Source organism: Lucilia cuprina, chromosome 2 (assembly GCF_022045245.1).
Source record: "Lucilia cuprina isolate Lc7/37 chromosome 2, ASM2204524v1, whole genome shotgun sequence".
In the NCBI taxonomy this organism is placed as follows: Eukaryota; Metazoa; Arthropoda; class Insecta; order Diptera; family Calliphoridae; genus Lucilia; species Lucilia cuprina.
In genome coordinates, this window is record NC_060950.1 from 30,956,843 (window position 1) to 30,976,177 (window position 19,335).

Sequence of the window (19,335 nt, forward strand, 5' to 3'; positions counted from 1 at the left end):
TCTTATTTACGTCAAAAAACTTTTCATTGAGAGAGAACGGATTTACCTTGTTTTCTTTATACCATGTTTAAAATATTTTTTTTGACACTTTTTCTCGAAAATATCGAATATTATTTCATATTTTCTCCATCATATCTAGAATCTGAGATATTATGTCCTGAGTTTTGAGAAAACGAAATATTTGTCCCTTTTCGAGACTTTATAACAGCGCCATGAGTGCTTTAAATATAACATTTTACAAAGTTCAATTTCGTGGTAATATTTGTATCGTAGCTATGAGATACCACGCATTTCCTGGGAAAACTCCATCAAATTATATCAAAGATGTTAACATTGAGGGACGGATACCATATCAACCTATAACGCCCATTCCAATTTAAAAATGTATAAATAAATTTCAGTTAATACAAACTTGTGTCAAAAAAAATATTTTAGTACTTTGGATTGTAAGAAAGCTTTAACTGAATGCTCTCCCAGAGGCACGGTTCACATCATATGGGTACCAGCCCACTCGGGAGTAGTCGGTAACGAAAGAGCGAATATAACAGCTTTAAAGGGAAGTCAGCTCAATGCAGTTAAACTGACAAATACAAAACCATTCGACGCAATAAAAGCTGAACTAAAAATATGGGTGAGAGAATCCCATAAGACCTCTTGGAATAATGAAACAGTGGGTAGAACTACAAAAATCCTATGGGGTGACCCTGATGAGCAAGAAGAAAAATCTCCTCATAATGAGCAAGTCTGAAGTTAGTATGATAGTACGTGCTGAGTGGAAACACAGGATTACGAGCACATTTATGCAAAATTGGACATTTGAATTCAGACGTATGTAGAGCATGTGGAGAGGACAGTGAAACTCTGGAGCACTTTCTTTGCCACTGCGAGGCATTCGAAGATAGATGCAAGTATCTTTGAAGTGATGTTATTCTGGAAATAACATTCCTGACTAATACTGATTGGAATAATTCATTCAGTTCCTTTTTTCATGATAAAGAGCGCACAACAGGCCCAATTGTGGCCTAGATTCGGATTTGATGTAGTACACATCCTCCTATCAACCTATCCTAAGTACTTTGAGATCCAAAAAAGTACTCTCTGAAATATTTTTTGATACTGAAACAAAATCTCTTTTTCCATCCCTGAATAGTATAGAAAGAGCATTATTTTTATGAACAGTTTACATAAAATTTGAATGTTGTATTTAAGTCATTGAGCAATTTCGTTTCAAGTGAGCCAATTAAAAATCAATTTTAATGAAATTTGTCCAAAATTTAAAATCAATTTGAAAGAGCTTAAAATACAAGAAAAGGTTTGATATGGATCCATTATTATCTACCTATCTGTTTGTTTTTTTTTTAATTCATAACTACATATGCCAAATTTAAAAAAAAAACAGTTTTGAATTAAAGACTTCAATTCAATATATTTATTTTAAACAAAAATATCACATAAATCTAAAAAAAAATAATTTCGGAAATTTGCACAAAATTTCCCGTCAATTCGAGATTGACAATTCTGTGCAACTCGCACAATTTCCCGTCCCTGGATTCCCGTGAAAAATACTAGTACTACTGTATAGTAAGTCAGATCTATTAGTCATTAACTGTCAGAGTTAGAGGGGGTCAAAGTTGGACATTTTGTGGTCATACAAGCTTTTATTGAAATGAGCGTAACTTTTTATCTATAGGACCTTGCAAAAATCCTTTGAACAATTTTTAGTATAACCTAGGTGAAATGTTCGACAATGATTAAAAATTGTTCGATTTTGTTGGATTCAAACTTTAAACGTAAGATTTCTTAAAATAAAATATACACACAAACAATTGTCTTAAAATACATAATTAGTTTAAACGTATATAGATAATACTCAAAACCGAAAACTTTTATTTATGAAAATTATCAATGCTATAGTATTTATAAGTTATTTTTTTCTACTTTTGCTATTTATTTAGCAATTATGAAGTGCACTCTAATTAAAACGAAACCGAAGATATAAAACAAATTTAACGAAAAAATACAATAAAACTGAAAAAATAACAAAGAAGAATATAGAAAAAAATATATAAATTTTGTAAATGTATTATATATTTTTGCTGTTAATGTATGAATATAGAAAAAATATATGCAAACATTTAAAACTCTCTTAGAGCAATTAAAACAACAAAAATTAAAATTTGAAATTTCTCACAATTTCATAAAACGTTTTTCATTAAAAAAATGTTCTCTATCCTGCGCTTTTGCATGTTGACTTGCATCATATGGTCGTTTTGTTGTTGTTATTTTTTCTTTCTTTATTTCTGTTTGTCAGTCTGTCTGTCTGTATAATTTTGGAGCGCATTTTTTAAACAAACGTCTCACGATTTTCTTGTGGGGGGACTTGTTCCATACACAAACAAACAAACATACAAACATTTCACTCACTCATTTACTGTCAGCCAACCAAGCAGCCAATATAATGTAAAAGAATAATGTTTTTATTTTTTCTTCTGTTCTGTGCTTTTATTTTTATTTTAGCTTTAGGCGGCGGCATTGGCAAGAGTGAAACGAAATCTTTGTGTTGTTTTCTTTTTTTGTTAATTTTTTTTTTTTTACTTTTTGTTTGAAATTCAATGGAAATAAATAAAATACAATATATGAAGTTAATAAAAAAAGAACGATAGAGTATAGATAGATTGATGGTGGTGTGGTATTAAAAGCTAAGAAAAATGAGAGGAGAAGAAGGAAAAGATTATGAAGTAAACTGAACTGAACTAATGAATATGTTTTAAAACAACAACAACAACAACGGGAATGAATTGTGTGTTATCGTTATTGGATGTTAAAGCTATATAGTGTTTATGTATATCGTTTCATTTTACTGCATTTTTAACAAATACAATTGCAATAATTCCCATTAGGTTTAGTAACAGTGGTTTTGAGCTTATTTTAATTGATTCATATACTGAATTCATTCATGTTTGAATTACATTCTACTTTGAATGATTCAATTTTTCTTTAACTCAAATCTACATCAAATTGAATTACGAAATTTTTCTAACAATATTGCTGCAAAGATACAAACATACATAGTATGTGACCATAAGTTTTTAATCATAAAACATAACAAGTCCGTTGAAATTTGCTCAGAACAGAATCCCTAACGCTAAGTTTTCCTTCTCAAACCTTCTGAAAACTTTAACTTAGAGGGACTCTGATTAATCATAATTTTTAAGTATTTTATTGCATTTAATGCAGTATAAGGATTTATACGCTTTAAAGTAAGTTTTCTGTAAGTTTTCATTATCATTCCATTCATATCCAATACATTTACAAAAAAATAAATTATAATTTATTTGACAAATATTAAAACATGTTTATACCTATTAGGATTGTTCAAATAAATGTTTAATTTGAAAATAGTTCGTAAATAATACATATGTATATCAGTTGTTATATTCGGTTTCGTATAACCTTTCTTGTTAGCTTTTGCCTAGGAACCACATAATTTTTATCACCGATGGATTCATCAGTTGAAAATTCTAATTCACTCATGATAGCAATTATTTTGGAAATATATTTTTTTATTTGAAATTTCAAATTTGAAATATTTATAATTCAGTTTATAATTTTTTAAAAAACTTTATAAACATGTAATATGTTTCGAGTAAGATTTGTCATTTATGTAAATTTAAATAGGGGTTATATTTAATTTAGTTAAATTTTATCTATAATATAGGGATTGTTTTTTGTTTAATCATTAGCTGAAATTAAAATACAAAATTGTATTTGTAAAATACAAAATAAAATTTCTAAAAACAAAAGCCCCCTAATGTATATACATTATTTAAAATTTTTTTTTAATCCCCTACGAAAAGAATGAAGAAAATACAATTAAAGCAAAAAATTTAAATCATTCAGCAAATGAATTAAGCCTTTAAAGAATGAATTATACAAGTAATGAATTCAACATTTTTAAAGTTCTAAAGAATTCAAAAAGAAGTATACACATCTGGTACCAAATTGACATCAATATGTTTATAATTTTTCAATAACATTCGTTGTTAAAGTATATTTGGTAAACTCACTATTGACAACGGATTGTTTGCCAATAGTAAGCTTACCACGTTTGTTAACATTTAAACAATTAATTTTGACAACGAATTGTTGACATTACATTACATTGTTTAACATTACATAATGTCGTACTTGTGTATATACTTTGACAAGGGATGTTATTTAAAAATTATAAAAACTTTGGTGTCAATTTGGTACAAGGCGTGTACATTTTTTTTGTCCTCCATTTAAAAACGCGATCGTATGATCGCGTTTTTAAATGGGTGAGAAAGTTATCATATTAATCAGGGGTGTAAAACTCCTAATCTTAACTCTTATATTTTAATTTTTAACATACTACTGGTCAGCCATGTCCGACTATACATTCTTACTTGTACGGATATGTATCTATCTGTTCATTCCACTGTCAATTGCAACTAAATGACTCTATCATAAGAGTGAGTTATTAAACAAATAAAAATCATATTACAAAAGCTATATTTAAGTAAAGAAACAAATTAAAAAAATGTGATTAATGTAAAAGTTAAAATGTATTGGAGCATACAATTGTGCTCATTCAATTTTTAACGAGTTTAATATAATCGTTATATTTAAAAATAGTCAATTAACAATTAATTTTTATTCTTTTTTTAGCAAAACCTGTTAGTTGCAATAACAATGTTGCCAACTTTAACGAAGTTGCTGTTATTTAAAAAATGAATACTGATAATGCAATTGCTAATGCAACAACTCCTGGTGAGTCAACAACAGTGGCAACAGCAGCAACATTATCAAATACTACAACAACAACTGTTTCAGCAGTTGCAACATCTAATGGCTATGATCCGCAACAGCAGCAGCAGCAACAACAACAAAATCGTCATTCGCCTTTACAACAGCAACAACAACAGCAACAACAATCCCAATTAAATGAGGTAAAATTTAAAAAATAAACACATTTTTCATACATTCTACTCACTCTCTTTAATCTCATACATATAAAATCATTAATTCATTTTGTGTTTAAAATTCATATATTTATTTTCTAAAAAATAATGTGTCGTTCACATGCATACATAAATATTTCTTAATTTGAATATTCATATTGTTATTGCATTCAAACATAGATTTATTTTAATTAACTTTTTGACTTTTATAATTAACTTGCGAAATAATTATACAGATGTACTCAAATAACTGGCGATTTCTTTTTTAGGGGAGTTAAGGTATTCTTTTTCAAAGATTTCACCTAAAAGGGTCATTATTATTTTTATCGTTTAGACCAGATTATTATTAGAGTTGGCATCATTTGGACTTATAGAACAAACTGTAGTCTAAACTAAAGGACTACGGAATAAAATATGGAGTAAAGACTACAAACTAGACTATGGAATAGACTATAGACTAGACTATAGATTATACTATAGACGAAATTGGCTAGACTCAAGACTAAAATATATTCTAGACTATAAATTAGACTGTGGACTGAACTATAGAATAAACCACAGAATAGACTATAGACTAGAATGTAGACTATAGACTAGACTATAGACTACATTATAAACTTGACAATAGACTAGACTATATACTATACTATTGAGTAGACTGGAGACTTGATATAGACTAGACTATAGACTAGACTATGGATTAGACTATAGACTAGACTATAGACTAGACTATAGACTAGACTATAGACTAGACTATAGACTAGACTATAGACTAGACTTTAGACTAGACTATAGACTAGACTATAGACTAGACTATAGACTAGACTATAGACTAGACTATAGACTAGACTATAGACTAGACTATAGACTAGACTAGACTATAGATTAGACTATAGGCTAGACTATAGACTAGACTATAGACTATACTATAGATTAGACTAGACTATAGACTAGACCAGACGTCGGCGCTAGTATTGTTCTGACAACGAAGATTTTCGGCAAATTACATGTACACAAAACGATCGCATACGAACTTCTAAACAAGAGCATCAAAAATACAAATATTTTATTTAGTTGCTTGACAGCATTCAACAAAGCAGGTTGATGTCGTTTTGTTAAAGAAATTGCAAACACAACTTGAAAAAAGCAAAAACAACTTGCAAAAGCAAGAGCATAATTTACAAAAACAACGTACACTCTAAATAATTTTCTAGAATGCATAACAATGAAAGTAAATAAGTTAATCTTGTTTCATACTTTTTTTGTACATTTTAATTAGAAATGTTGTTTCTATGTAAAGAAATTATCATTCTTAAGTACATTGATTACATATTGTTTATAAATATTCGCATTTTACAGTAACGCAATTTAATCTTCAAAATTAAAAATAACCAAATATTTTTTTCAGTGCAATTTCAATGAAAAAAATGCCAATAGTGTGTGTGTAGTGGTGATTTTTTTATCTGCCTCTCTATCCGCCGGTATATGGACTAGACTATAAACAAGATTATAGACTAAACTATATACTAGACTAAAGACTACACTACATATAGACTAGATTTGAAATAGATTATAGATTACAAGACTAGACTGGATTAAAAAGTAGACTATAAACTAGATTATTGACTAGACTATAGATTATACTATAGACCAGTATATAGACTAAACTCAAGACTAGAATATATTCTAGACTATAAACTAGACTGTGGACTGTACTATAGAATAAACCACAGAATAGACTATAGACTAGAATGTAGACGAGACTACAGACTATACTATAGACTAGACTATAGACATTATAAACTAGACAACAGACTAGACTACATACTATACTATTGAGTAGACTGTAGACTAGACTAAAGACTAGACTATAGACTAGACTATAGACTAGACTATAGACTAGACTATAGACTAGACTATAGACTAGACTATAGACTAGACTATAGACTAGACTATAGACTAGACTATAGACTAGACTATAGACTAGACTATAGACTAGACTATAGACGGGACTATAGACTAGACTATGGACTAGACTATATACTAGACTATGGACTAGACTTTAGACTAGACTAAAGACTTGTCTATATATATTAGATAATAGACTGGACTATAGACTAAACCATAAACTAGACTGTATATAGACTGTAGACTAGACTATAGACTAGACTATAGACTAGACTATAGACTAGACTATAGACTAGACTGTAGACTAGACTATAAACTAGACTATAGACTAGACTATAGACTAGTTTATATAGTCAAGTCTTTAGTCTAGTCTAAAGTCTAGTCCATAGTCTAGTATATAGTCTAGTCTATAGTCTAGTCTATAGTCTTGTCTATAGTCTAGTCTATAGTCTAGTCTAGTCTAGTCTAGACTAGACTATAGACTAGACTATAGACTGGACTATAGACTAGACTACACTATAAAGAAGATTATAGTCTAAACTGTATACTAGACTACAGACTACACTACATATAGACTAGATTTGAAATAGATTACATTATAGACTAGACTGAATTAATAAGTAGACTACAGACTAGATTATTGACTAGGCTATAGATTATACTATTGAATAAACTGTAGAATAGACTATAGACTAGAATGTAGACTAGACTATAGATTAGACTATAGACTAGACTATAGACTAGATTATAGAAAAAACTATATACAAGACTACAGACTACAATACATATAGACTAGACTTAATATACATTATAGATTACTATATAGACTAGACTTGATTAAAAAGTAAACTAGATTATTGACTACACTATAGACGAGACTAAAGACTAAACAATAGTCTAAACTATAGACTATAACAAAGATTAGACAATAGACTAGACTTAAGGCTAGACTAGTCTGCAAGCTGGACTATAGACCAGAATTTTGGACTACGCTATAGTCCAAACTATAGAATTTAATATAGTTGAAACTATATGGTAGCCTACAGTCCAGGCTATTGACTAATACCACAGTCCATACAACAGGCTATAGTCCACACTATAGATTATCGTGCATACTTCTGACTAGACTAGTCTATAGTCAAAACTTGAATAGTTTTAAAACTTGAATAGTTTTAAAACTTGAATAGTTTTAAAACTTGAATAGTTATAACTGTACAATTTTTAATATGTACATATTATGTACATATTATGTACATATGTATACTCACTTACATAAACGATTTAATATGTACTTTGCAATATTTTTAAATAATAAATAAAACGAACGGCTAATGAAAATGTGTTATGTGTACACACTTTATTAAAATAGTTTTTAATATAATTGTTTGTATATAATCAACTAAATGGGAACATTATCCTTAGAAAACAAAACATATGGCAATTTTACACACATACATACATAAATGTATGAACATAAAACTTTCAAAACATTTCTAAGTTAAACAGAGAATGAGTTATGAGATTATGGGAATGTAGGAGGAAACATATTGAATGATTTAAAACAATGAAACCTTCTTTTTTTCTTACTATAAAGAAATTAAAATCGATTAACATATTGAGTTGAGTTTTTAGCAGTGGGAGGAATATGTTTTCCACATACATATGTATGTATAAATGTGTACATTTATAAGTAAATAGTTTTGTATATAAGGAGGTAAACATGTAGTTATTGTATGTATAGTCATCTATTAATTATCATTAGTTTAAGTGTGAATTTCAATAACCATTGCATTTTATTTATAAATTCATAAGTTTGACTACTACTATGTGTTTAGCTTAAAACGTATTTAAATGTTCATTTCAACAAAATGTATTGTAATATAAATTATATTTCTTAAATATGTATGTATGTATTCATTAACATCATCAACATTCATTGATTATAACTTATAGATTGTTCTTAATTATGTGTTATATCACAAATAATGTGTGTGTATGTGAGGAACAAAAAAAAAAAAATACATTATCTATTGTATCCATAATTAGTTTTAAGATTTCTTAGATAATTGTAAACTACTGTTCTAATTTTGTAAAATGTAAAAAAATATATTGAAACGAATATTCAATTTTAAAAGTTATCCCCAATTACAGATTTCATTCTGATCGCAATTAGAATTATTTCCATATTTTGCTTAATATAGACTAGATTATTGACTTGACTATAGCCTAGATTATTGACTTGACTATAGACTATACTATAGATTAGACTATAGACTAGAATATAGACTTTACTATGGACTAGACTATGGACTAGATTATGCACTGGATTATTGACTAGATTATAGACTATACTATAGACTAGACTATAGACTTGACTATAGACTAGACTATAGACTAGACTATAGACTAGATTATTGACTAGATTATAGACTAGACCATAGACTAGATTATAGACTAGGCTATAAACTAGACTATAGACTAGACTATAGTCTACACTATAGACTAGACTATAGACTAGTCTATAGACTATAATATAGACTAGACTATAGACTAGAATATAGACTAGAATATAGACTAGACTATAGACTAGACTATAGACTAGACTATAGACTAGACTATAGACTAGACTATAGACTAGACTATAGACTAGACTATAGACTAGACTATAGACTAGACTATAGACTAGACTATAGACTAGACTATAGACTAGACTATAGACTAGACTATAGACTAGGCTATAGACTAGACTATAGACTATACTATAGACTAGAATATAGACTAGACTGTAGACTAGACTATAGACTAGACAATAAACTAGACTATAAACTAGACTTTAGACTAGACTTTAGACTATAGTCTAGTCTATAGACTAGACTATAGACTAGACTATAGACAAGACTATAGACTAGACTATAGACTAGACTATAGACTATACTATAGACTAGACTATAGACTAGACTATAGACTAGACTATAGACTAGACTATAGACTAGACTATAGACTAGACTATAGACTAGACTATAGACTAGACTATAGACTAGACTATAGACTAGACTATAGACTAGACTATAGACTAGACTATAGACTAGACTATAGACTAAACTAGTGACTAGACTATAGACTAGACTATAGACTAGACTAATGACTAGACTATAGACTTGACTGTAGTCTAAACTATAAACTAGACTAGACTATCGACTAGACTATAAACTAGACTATAGGCTAGACTATAGACTAGACTATAGACTAGATTTTAGAATTGTCTATAGACTAGACTATAGAATACACTATAGACTACAATATAGACTTGACTAGATCAGACTTGACTATAGAGTCAATGTGCGCGGTATCAATAGATTTCCAATAGACTATTTCGTAGACAATAGAATATTCAATAGCCATATGATTAGTTAACTATTACTATTATATTAAGGACACCCCTTAACAGAAAAACAACATTTATGTGATTGTCTTTCTCATCCCGGTATGACCTGTAATGTTATACATGTAATATAATAAATCAAAGTTTCGATTTAATACTGAACATATATACATATAAAACTCACGACATTTGCGATTACAAAGTACACATACAATGTTTGCATACCATTACCTTTCGTGTATATAGTATAAAATTTGTACATTAGTTTTCAATTAATATGCACTTTATATACTAAAAGGCATTTACATCGCATAATAAATAATAAATTATACATACATATTTACGTGCACATACTCAGCAAGAAAATCTAATTTTTTTTTTAAGAAAAATATTAAAAACAACCAAACCATAAGATGTATATTGTTGTCATAACATGCTTAACATATTTGTTTTAACCACAAAACATATCACAAAAAAATCATTTCAATTTGTCGTTGTTTAAACTAATATTTAAATTGAAATTAAACAATTAAAACAAAAAAATATAAAAAAATTGTATGGAAAACAATCTTCATAAAAATCTTACAGTCGCGTGATATTTTAACTGTTGTCCAAGCAACGAATCATACAACTCCACTATATATGTCTACATCAAATGTTAATGGTAGCCAAAGTGCTGGTGGTATCAACCACTTAACACCAATACCCTTAACACTAGCCTCAACGACAGCGACATCAACAGCACCACCATCAACAATTGTAGTTGAGCCCAAACATGTTATAGCACAACACCAACCTACTATAACTTCTACAAATCCAACGACTACAACAGCACCACCACCGCTATCAACTGGGGATGTGGCTTCAGGTTCAATTGTTGTGCCCATGAGCACTACTTTAGTGTCTGCACATGATACACATTTGCTGCATCATCATCAGCACCATCAGCATCACGTACATCATCACCATCATTTGAATCAAGGATCTGGTTCACCTTTGTTGCTTAGTAGTTCTGGTCCAACACCGCCAACAACAGGAACAATTTTAGCAAATAATCCACAAAATGTAAGATCTAAATATAAGATATTTTCTCTCATAATAAATAATTTTGTTATAAAAATAATAGTGATCAGAGAATCCCCGCACACACACATTGTTTGTGATATATAAAAGGATATTAAAAACATATTTAAATATAGTTTAATAACCAAAAACCTTAAAGAATTGTTCTCCCATTTAAATGGTTTATATGTGTAAGACAAAATTATTATAAAACTAATTTTGACTTTTAATTTCTTGTAAATGGTATTCTTGAACTAAGCGGCCACAATAGACTAATATATTGAAGTGTCATAAAATTAGTCCACAGATTTAGTATAGTAGTCCATAGACTAGTCAATAGAATTAAGTTTCGTTGCCACAATAGACTAGTCTATTTACTAGTATATGAACTGAACTAATTATTTAATAAGTTTCGTTGAAAAAAACTACATATTTTTAAATTTATCGTTCTTTTCCTCCTTATAGTTGGGTAAATATTGGGTTGTGACAAACTTGTTTCAAGGAGCGCCTGGTCAAGCGGCTCAATATAACGAGGCAGGTGTTAATCACACCCAAACATCTATAGCAGGAGTGCCTTCATCAACATTAGTGCGTGCTATAGCTACAACTGCAGGCAGCCCAACAGTGGTAACAAAAACTGAAACAGTTTCGAGCAGTGCAGGAACACTGCAAATACCACAAACTCATATGTTATCTCAAGCGGGTATAGGGCAACAATTGCCAAATGGCACTATTATAACAACACAAGCTCAGCAACAGCAGCAACAACAACAACAACAGCAGCAGCAAAGACATGTTGCTGAACATCAACAGCAGCAACAACAGTTGCATGTTCATGGTAGGTTTTCTTTATTTTCTTTATTTATTTGATTTGAATAAATAAATAAATAAATAAATAAATAAATAAATAAATAAATAAATAAATATGTTTTGTTATCCATCTAATTATTCTTTTCTCTAGCCTTAAATGCCGAGGATAATCGTCAACAACAACAACAGATGAACCAACAACAGCAACAACAACATGTGGCTGTTTTACAAACAAATGATGCCATAAAAGATGAGAAACCTTTTGCAAATGGCAAAATAACTGCCACCAATCAACAGATCATTATGCAGCATATATCATCTGCTGCTACATCTGGTACACCGGCTACCTCGGGAGCTACTACTATTACTTTAGGTGCTCCTAAAACCGAAATTAAAGATGATGGTAGCGTGGTCATGAGTGGAAAATTACATCCTGGTATTGAAATGTATAAAGTTAATATCGAAGATATATCTCAACTATTTACCTATCATGAGGTATTTGGGAAATTACATGGTGATGTCATGAATCATCCTTTGGCAGCAGCTCATGCCTCCTTACCGGCAACTGCAAATAGCAATATTGCGGCCGCTGTTTCAGCCACTACCACTAGTGCGGCAGAGGTTAATAATACCACGGGAGGTGTGACTGTAGTTACTAATAGTGTACCCATAACAGAGTCCACCAGCACCAGTACAGTTGTTACGGGAGGTGTAGTGGCTACCACTAGTACAGCGGCTAACTTAACAACAGCCATTGCTACTAATGTCAATACTGCAGCAACTGCTACAGCGACGACTGCTGGTGTTACAGCCGGTGGTTTACTAATGCCGAAAATGGAAGGTGGTATTACAAATGTAGACCAAAATACAGTCACGTTGGCACCCGACGGCACAGTGGTGTCAACTGGTGAACATGTTTGCGATATATGCGGTAAAATGTTTGCCTTTCGCTATCAATTGATTGTTCATCGTCGCTACCATACAGAACGTAAACCTTTCAATTGTCAAGTCTGTGGTCAGGGTTTCTTTACGTCTCAGGATCTTACACGTCATGGAAAGATTCATATTGGTGGACCAATGTTTACCTGTTTAGTGTGTTTCAATGTTTTTGCCAACAATGCCTCTTTGGAACGTCACATGAAACGCCATTCAACGGACAAGCCTTTTGCCTGTACCATATGTCAGAAAACCTTTGCCCGCAAAGAACATTTGGAAAATCATTTTCGTTCGCACACCGGCGAGACACCGTTTCGGTGTCAGTATTGTGCTAAAACATTTACACGTAAAGAACATATGGTCAATCATGTGCGTAAGCATACGGGTGAGACACCGCATCGTTGCGAAATCTGTAAGAAATCATTTACGCGCAAGGAGCATTATGTTAATCATTATATGTGGCACACTGGTAAAATTGTTGTTACATTTACTGTAAACAAAAATATTCTTAATTTCCCTTAAATTTCAGGTCAAACACCGCATCAATGTGAAGTATGTGGTAAAAAGTATACACGTAAAGAACATTTAGCAAATCATATGCGTTCGCATACAAATGATACACCATTTCGTTGCGAAATTTGTGGCAAAAGTTTTAGTCGTAAAGAGCATTTTACTAATCACATATTATGGCATACAGGTTTGTAAAGATTGAAGTGTTTCTTAACTTCACATACATACATATGTATATATTTATCAAATTCTTTTTCTTTCCTTTAGGAGAAACTCCTCATCGCTGTGATTTCTGTTCGAAAACGTTTACGCGCAAAGAACATTTATTGAATCATGTACGTCAACATACTGGCGAATCACCGCATCGTTGTACATATTGTATGAAAACGTTTACGCGCAAAGAACATTTGGTCAATCACATACGTCAACATACTGGTGAGACACCGTTTAAGTGCACTTATTGCACCAAAGCCTTTACGCGTAAAGATCACATGGTCAATCATGTGCGTCAACATACTGGCGAATCACCACACAAATGTACATTCTGTACGAAAACCTTTACGCGCAAAGAACACTTAACGAATCATGTGCGTCAACATACTGGCGAATCACCGCATCGTTGCAGCTATTGCAAAAAGACTTTTACGCGTAAAGAACATCTTACGAATCACATACGTTTACATACCGGTGATTCACCGCACAAGTGTGAATATTGTCAGAAAACCTTTACGCGCAAAGAACATCTCAACAATCATATGCGTCAACATTCTAGTGATAATCCGCATTGTTGTAATGTCTGTAATAAACCATTTACGCGCAAGGAACATTTGATAAATCATATGTCACGCTGCCATACTGGTGATCGGCCATTTGCATGTGAAACTTGTGGAAAATCATTTCCACTCAAGGGTAATTTACTCTTCCATCAACGTAGTCATACTAAGGGTCAGGAAATGGAAAGACCATTTTCATGTGAAAAATGTCCAAAAACATTTATTTGTAAAGGTATGAAATAATAAAAAATTACCATATTTATAACAAATTTCCTTAGTAATTATTTGTTTAAAATAATTTAATTTGTTTTTCAGGACATTTGGTATCACATATGCGCTCTCATTCGGGTGAGAAACCGCATGCTTGTACTTTATGCAGCAAAGCATTTGTAGAAAGAGGAAATTTAAAACGTCACATGAAAATGAATCACCCAAATGCTCCAATGCCACCACCCCCAGTGCCACATCCAGTTATACCAGCAGGAGTTTTGCCCCAAATTAAACAGGAAATTAAACCGGTTATTAGTGAATTAAGTAAGTACTTCAAGAGACAAATAATTCGTATTTATTATAAATAGAATTTCATACAGATGAGAAGTACTTTTTCTGTACTATGTTTCCTAAGTGGTTCATAAACTACTTAATAGATAAGTTCATAAACAATACAATAGACCAAGTCTAAGTCCACAGACCAGTCAATAGATTAGCTATTAGATACCAGTCAGAAAACCAGTCCATTGACTAGTCCGCTCATCCATACCTTGGCTTATATAATTATCTATTAAATAAATATAACACTATAATTTTAAAAATAATCTCCTTAACGTAAAAAACTGAACAATTCATAATATATTTTTTTTCGAATTATTCCACATACATTATTAGATCCTCTACAAACATCAGCTCCTACCATGCACACCATACAACAAATAACAGCAGGAGCCACAGCAAATACTGTACAATTAACAACGGGTTTGACTCCGATGGTAACGTCAACTATAACATCGCATGCTGCACAAAAACAAACTACACAGCCGCAAGTACAGCAACAGCAATTACAACAACAACAGCAGCAACAACAAGTAGTAACAACACACCAACAACAACAGCAGCAGCAACAGCAAGTGACCGCTCATCAACAAGTTTTACAACAGCAGCAACAACATCAGCAAAATCAATTATTGCAGTTGTCAATACAACAAGCAGCTGCGGCAGCAGCTCATCAGCAGATACAACAACAACAACAGCAGCAGCAACATCAAGAGCAGCAACGCCAACAACAGCAACAACATCATCATCAACAACAACAGCAACAACAATCCCAACAGCAAGCCCATCATCAACAACAACAAACGGCTTCAAATGTTACTGTTGTAGCAGCTGCTCACCAACAGCAGCAGCAACAACCATCTCAACAACAACAAACTCAAACCCAACAGCAGCAACCACCACCACAAGTGCCAATCGCTTTAATACAAAACGATCAGGAAGCTTTGGCCCGTGCCACCATGCAACAATTGCAACATATGCCCGCTAATGTTGAACAACATCCCGTTGTTTACTAACAAAAACAACAACAGCAAAATAACAATTCAATTACTTGGTAGCAAACTCTGCGTATCCCGCAAAGTCATCGATAGAAGTTGATTTATGATTAAGGAAAGGTAATTAATTAATTTTATTTACGTACATATTTTTTCTCTCAATATTTACGATCCCAACAATACGTTGCAATAGTTTCTATGAGTCAACAAACAGTCTTTTGACAAAGATTTATATACATACCCTGGAAAAATTTTGGAACTTGTTCTAAAAAGGACTAGTTCTAGAACGAGTTGTAACAAAACCACATCAGATTCATAAACAACAATCTTGGAACTAGTTGTGCCGCTATTCTGAATACGTTCCTCGGAATATTGTTGTGGTTCTTAAATACTTCTAAATAGTTTTCAAGGAAATAGTTCTATGAAACTAGTTAAACATTGCTACTAAATATATTTTGTTTTTAGTACGATAAAAGTTTATTTGTATATCATTTATGAATATGTTCACTTAGTTGAAAATAGTCTCTTTTCTGGTCCGAAAGAAAATAGAAATAATTGTGCAATTTTAAACTAATTTTTACGCAATCTTTTTTTTAAATGAAAGCTATTTATGGTTAATAGTAGCTGCATTTACTCTTCATAATTACTCCTAGCAAATATAATATAAATAATATAAAGATGCTATTGGCCAGTCGCACAACTTAATAGCTATCGAATGTGAAATTATTTGCGTACTTTTTTTTTAAATTTTAACTTTTGAAAAACTGATCGTACTAATAATATAGAATCAGAATCTTTGAACATGTCAAAGTAGTAGAAACAACTAAATTTTTCGTAATTAAGTACTCATTAATAATCATTTGAGTGCAAAATATAGTTGCATATTCTACAATATTTTTAAATTTTTTATTTTTGAAACTACAATAACCTTATCTATCGTATTACCAACTTCGCTTATAACGAACAAACTTAACTAGTCAACCGAAGTTCCGTTATAAACGAGCTTGACTGTATGTATATCAGGCATGGAAAAATTTACGTTTCAAATAGCACGAACTTGTAAAAAAAAGTACTTTTTTAGTTTTCAAAGTAGTAAGCTGTAGAAAAGACAATGGCCTGGACTATCAATTAGACTATAGAATAGACAACAGACTAGACTATAAACTAGACTATACAGTCTAGTCTAGACTAGACCATGCAATAGACTATAGACTAGACCATAGACTAGACTATGGACTAGACATTAGACTAGACCAGAGAGTAGACTAGACTATAGATAGATCTATAGACTAGACTAAAGACTAGACTATAGACTAGAATATAGACTAGACTATAGACTAGACTATAGACTAGACTATAGACTAGACTATAGACTAGACTATAGACTAGACTATAGACTAGACTATAGACTAGACTATAGACTAGACTATAGACTAGACTAAAGACTAGACTATAGACAAGTCAATAGACGCGACTATAGACTAGACTATAGACTAGACTATAGATTAGACTATAGATTAGACTATAGGTTAGACTATAGACTGGATTTTGGACTAGACTATAGACTAGACTATAGACTAGACTATAGACTAGACTATAGACTAGACTATAGACTAGACTATAGACTAGACTATAGACTAGACTATAGATTAGACTATAGACTAGAATGTAGACTAGACTATAGACTAGACTATAGACTAGGCTATAGACTTAACTATAGACTAGACTATACTATAGACTAGACTATAGGGTAGACTATAGACTAGACTATGGACTAGACTATAGACTTAACTATAGTCTTTAGTCCAGTCTATAGTCTACCCTATAATCTAGACCAGACTAAAGAATAGACTAATGAATTTTTAATATGCTAGAAGTTAAAGTAAACATTAAATTAAAACGAGGGGAAGAACATGAGCAAGACAAGTTTTTGCTAAATATTGTTTTTGTTTCTGATGTTGTTGTAACTGCTTAACTATGACACCAGCGGTCTTTTACAAGGAGAAAAACTGTGTAATATGAACATATTTTCTTCGCAAGGATGGCGAATGCAGGTTTTTAAATTTTGCTTAAACATATGTTGAAAAATTCTAAGCTCAGATTCGGATTTGCGTAACTCAATATTTTGGAAAAAGTACATATATATATTAGTTCGAGGACTTTAAAACATTGTACATATACAGTGTGATTTGTTCCCTTTATTGAAAAAGGCAGTGTGTTTTTTTTAATATTAAAGCATTAAACACTTTAAAAAGGCAATCAAAATAATCAATTGGGAAATATTTGGTTTTAACATTTTAGAATATTTTGGGTAATAGTATAGGAGAATAATTATGATGATAAATAAAACAGAAAGTATAATTTTGCAAAGATAAGAGTAAAACACATTTGATATCCTTGCAAATAAGCTATGAAGATTGTTATTCTCTTAATTTGTATAACATTTAAAAAATTCTTTTTCTTTTTTATTAATGTATAAAATACTTTGAAAAGGAACATTGTGATTTCGAAATATGTGTAATTGAACAAATTTGCAAGTCTAAAAACTTTGCAAAATGTTTCTAATAAAATGGGTATTGTTTACAATCTTTAAAAATATTATGTTTAAATTTAAAGTATTTATACTTTTATGACTTAATAACTTTGAACAAAAACTATTATTTACAACACTTTAACACCCTTGGAAATAATCTATAAAGAGTAATTTCCTTTAATATTTAGTAGTTTGGGACTATAACAAACATAAACATTGTCTCTTTTTTAATATTTAAACAAGTCAAGTTTTTTTTTTAATATTGCAGCACATACATATAACCATTTGAAAGGGCAAAAAGAGGGCCAACACTTGCAAATAAACTACGAAGAACAATTTCCGTTAAGGTTTATTTAATTTAATTTTTCTGTTGGGTCGTTTTTGTTGTATTTTTATTTTTTTGTTATTTCTAACAACTAAGATTATTATAAGAAACTAAATTTTATTTCTTTTTAACTAAAACTTGTATAATAATTTTAATATTTTTGTTTTCAATGAAAAACAAACATAATAACATATTTCTATTTAAACAACATATGATTTTTATATATAATAACATATATAGTTATATTTTAATATTAACAAAAACTTTTCCATTTGTGTTCTTTAAATTATTTTTTTTTTAATTTAAATTTTATCTAAAAAAATCAGTTTTATAAAATTTTAAAGTATTTTTTTGTCGTTGTTTATTGTGCAATACTGCTTTGTATTCAATTATTTACTTTATTAAAATAAAATTATTAAATTGTATAATTTACTTATAATAAATTCATAGTAGCTGGGCTACTATTGTTGAAAGAATTTCTAAAATTTTAAAACATTTGTTAATTGTTTTTCAAAAAAATAAATAAAAGCCTTTAAAGAAATAATTATGTCTTAAATCAAGAAACTTTTC

At 30.6% G+C, this 19,335-nt stretch overlaps 1 protein-coding gene across 6 annotated transcripts in view; it reads left to right on the forward strand.

Annotated features, from left to right (window-relative positions):
- LOC111675523 (zinc finger protein 717) overlaps positions 1-18,901 on the forward strand; it is a 28,091-nt gene extending 9,190 nt beyond the window's left edge. For 5 of the 6 annotated variants that reach the window (XM_046948609.1, XM_046948627.1, XM_046948622.1 and 2 more), the window contains exons 2-10: positions 4,690-4,970; positions 10,861-11,337; positions 11,800-12,172; positions 12,296-13,549; positions 13,610-13,777; positions 13,858-14,595; positions 14,679-14,897; positions 15,249-16,027; positions 18,709-18,901. In XM_046948609.1, coding sequence (XP_046804565.1) covers positions 4,752-4,970; positions 10,861-11,337; positions 11,800-12,172; positions 12,296-13,549; positions 13,610-13,777; positions 13,858-14,595; positions 14,679-14,897; positions 15,249-15,928 — 4,128 coding nt within the window. In that variant the 5' untranslated portion in view covers positions 4,690-4,751 and the 3' untranslated portion in view covers positions 15,929-16,027; positions 18,709-18,901. The remainder of the gene's footprint in view (positions 1-4,689; positions 4,971-10,860; positions 11,338-11,799; positions 12,173-12,295; positions 13,550-13,609; positions 13,778-13,857; positions 14,596-14,678; positions 14,898-15,248; positions 16,028-18,708) is intronic. The other variant, XM_046948631.1, reaches the window with a different exon arrangement.
- Positions 18,902-19,335: the final 434 nt, after the last annotated feature.